General features: G+C 69.2%; 1 protein-coding gene across 1 annotated transcript; it reads left to right on the forward strand.

The window, feature by feature from the left end:
• Positions 1 to 7: 7 nt before the first annotated feature.
• RHBDL1 (rhomboid like 1) lies at positions 8 to 2,269 on the forward strand (the record flags this gene model as incomplete). The annotated part of the gene is made up of 6 exons (XM_035312465.1): positions 8 to 316; positions 548 to 696; positions 788 to 900; positions 1,046 to 1,146; positions 1,882 to 1,942; positions 2,009 to 2,269. Coding segments are annotated over 6 exons (994 nt in total), but the record flags the coding sequence as incomplete, so codon positions are not given.
• Between the last annotated feature and the right edge of the window lie 4 nt (positions 2,270 to 2,273).

Raw genomic sequence — 2,273 nt, forward strand, 5'->3', positions numbered from 1 at the left:
GTGGGCTGGGGTGGGCGCCGGGGGCCTCCCGGTGCGAGCCGGGACCGGGCGCCCCGCAGCTCCCGGCGGCGGCCACGGGCTCTCTCCGCAGATCAGCAGCAAGCGCTCGAGCAGCTTCAAGCGAGCCATTGCCAACGGGCAGCGAGCCCTGCCCCGGGACGGGCTGCTCGACGAGACCGGCCTGGGCTTCTACAAGCGCTTCGTCCGCTACGTGGCCTACGAGATCCTGCCCTGCGAGATGGACCGGCGCTGGTACTTCTACCAGCACCGCACGTGTCCCCCGCCCGTCTTCATGGCAGCCGTCACCCTCACCCAGGTGGGGGCTCGGCGGGGGGGCTGAGCCTGGCCGCGTCCTGGTGTCCTTGGGGGGCTCAGAGCGGGGCTGGAGGGGACAGATGGTGCTGGTTGTGGTGTCCCCGTGCCTATGGGGGGCTCCGACCTGGGGCCAATGGGATGGGTGACAGCAGTTGTGACGTCCCCGTGCCCCACACCTGGCTGGAGGGACTTGGGCGAGGGGTGGAGGTGACGGCCCCGTGGTTCCTCGCAGATCATCGTGTTCCTGTGCTACGGCGCCCGGCTGAACAAGTGGGTGCTGCAGACCTACCACCCCGAGTACATGAAGAGCCCCCTGGTCTACCACCCCGGGCACCGCGCCCGCGCCTGGCGCTTCCTCACCTACATGTTCATGCACGTGGGGTGAGTCCCTGCCGTCGGCACGGCTCCGCCGACCCGGGGTGCCCGGGGACGCTGGCCTGAGCCAACGCGTCCCCCGGTGTCCCCAACGCAGGCTGGAGCAGCTGGGGTTCAACGCCCTCCTGCAGCTGATGATCGGGGTGCCGCTGGAGATGGTGCACGGCATCCTGCGCATCAGCTTCCTCTACCTGGCCGGCGTCCTTGCAGGTGGGTGAGCGCCCGTGCTGGTCCCTGTCCCCGCTGTCCCCGCTGTCCCCATTGTCCCCGCTGTCCCCGCAGCCGGCAGGGTGGCCCCGCGGGGTGGGGCTGGGGGGCAGCACGGAGCCCCCCCTGACAAGGCGCCGTGCCGCAGGCTCCCTCACCGTCTCCATCACGGACATGAGGGCACCCCTGGTCGGTGGCTCGGGGGGGGTCTATGCGCTCTGCTCGGCTCACCTCGCCAACGTCGTCATGGTCAGCGCCGGGGGCAAGAGGGGTGGGCGCTGGGGGGGCGGGGAGAACATGGGGTGGGTGTCGTTGGGGTGGGCATTGTTGGGGTGAGGCGTTGTTGGGGTGAGATTGTGGGGTTGGGCGTTGTTGGGGTGGGCATTGGGGCACAAGACTATGGGGGGGGTATCGTGGGGTGGCTCTGTGATGTGAGGTTGTGGGGTGGGCACCGTGGTGAGAGGTTGTGGGGCTGTCCCATGGGGTGGGCGCCATGGGGTGGGAGCCATGGAGTGAAATTTTAGAGCGGTCATCTTGGGGTGGGCAGCGTTCCCGTGGGAGCCATGGGATGTCATGTAAGATTATGGGGTGGGAATCATGGGTTGGGCATCATGGTATGAAATTGTGGGGTTTTATGACGGGGTGGGCATCGTGGGGTGGGCATCATGGTGTGAGATTGGGGGGGTGGGCACCATGGGGTGGGCATCACGGTGTGAGAGTGGGGGGGTGGGCACCGTGGGGTGGGCATCGTGGGGTGGGCATCACGGTGTGAGACTGGGGTCCGGGCACCATGCCAGGTCACGGGGGTGGCACTGTGAGCACGGTTTGGGTGTCGTGGGGCGCTGCTGGGGTGGCTCTGCAGGGGGAGCACCTTGGGGTGGCACCGTGGGGCGGGTGTGGGTGTGGAGCGGGGACCGGGGCGCTCCGTGGGGACAGGGCACGGCCCTACCGTGTGGGGCTCAGTGTCCGTCTGTCCGTCCGCAGAACTGGGCGGGGATGCGCTGCCCCTACAAGCTGCTGCGGATGGTGCTGGCGCTGGTGTGCAGTGAGTATGGGGCCGGGGCCGGGGCCGGGGCCGGGACCCGGTGCCACCCGCGGCGTTGCCTTGCAGTGAGCTCGGAGGTGGGTCGCGCCGTCTGGCTCCGCTTCTCGCCGCCGCTGCCGGCCTCGGGCCCCCAGCCCAGCTTCATGGCCCACCTGGCGGGGGCCATCGTGGGCATCAGCATGGGGCTCACCATCCTGCGCAGCTACGAGGAGAGCCTGCAGGACCAGTGCGGCTGGTGGGTCGTGCTGCTGTCCTACGGCACCTTCCTGCTCTTCGCCGTCTTCTGGAACATCTTCGCCTACGACCTGCTGGGGGCACAGATCCCCCCCCC

This window comes from Oxyura jamaicensis (genome assembly GCF_011077185.1).
Source record: "Oxyura jamaicensis isolate SHBP4307 breed ruddy duck chromosome 14 unlocalized genomic scaffold, BPBGC_Ojam_1.0 oxy14_random_OJ70726, whole genome shotgun sequence".
In the NCBI taxonomy this organism is placed as follows: Eukaryota; Metazoa; Chordata; class Aves; order Anseriformes; family Anatidae; genus Oxyura; species Oxyura jamaicensis.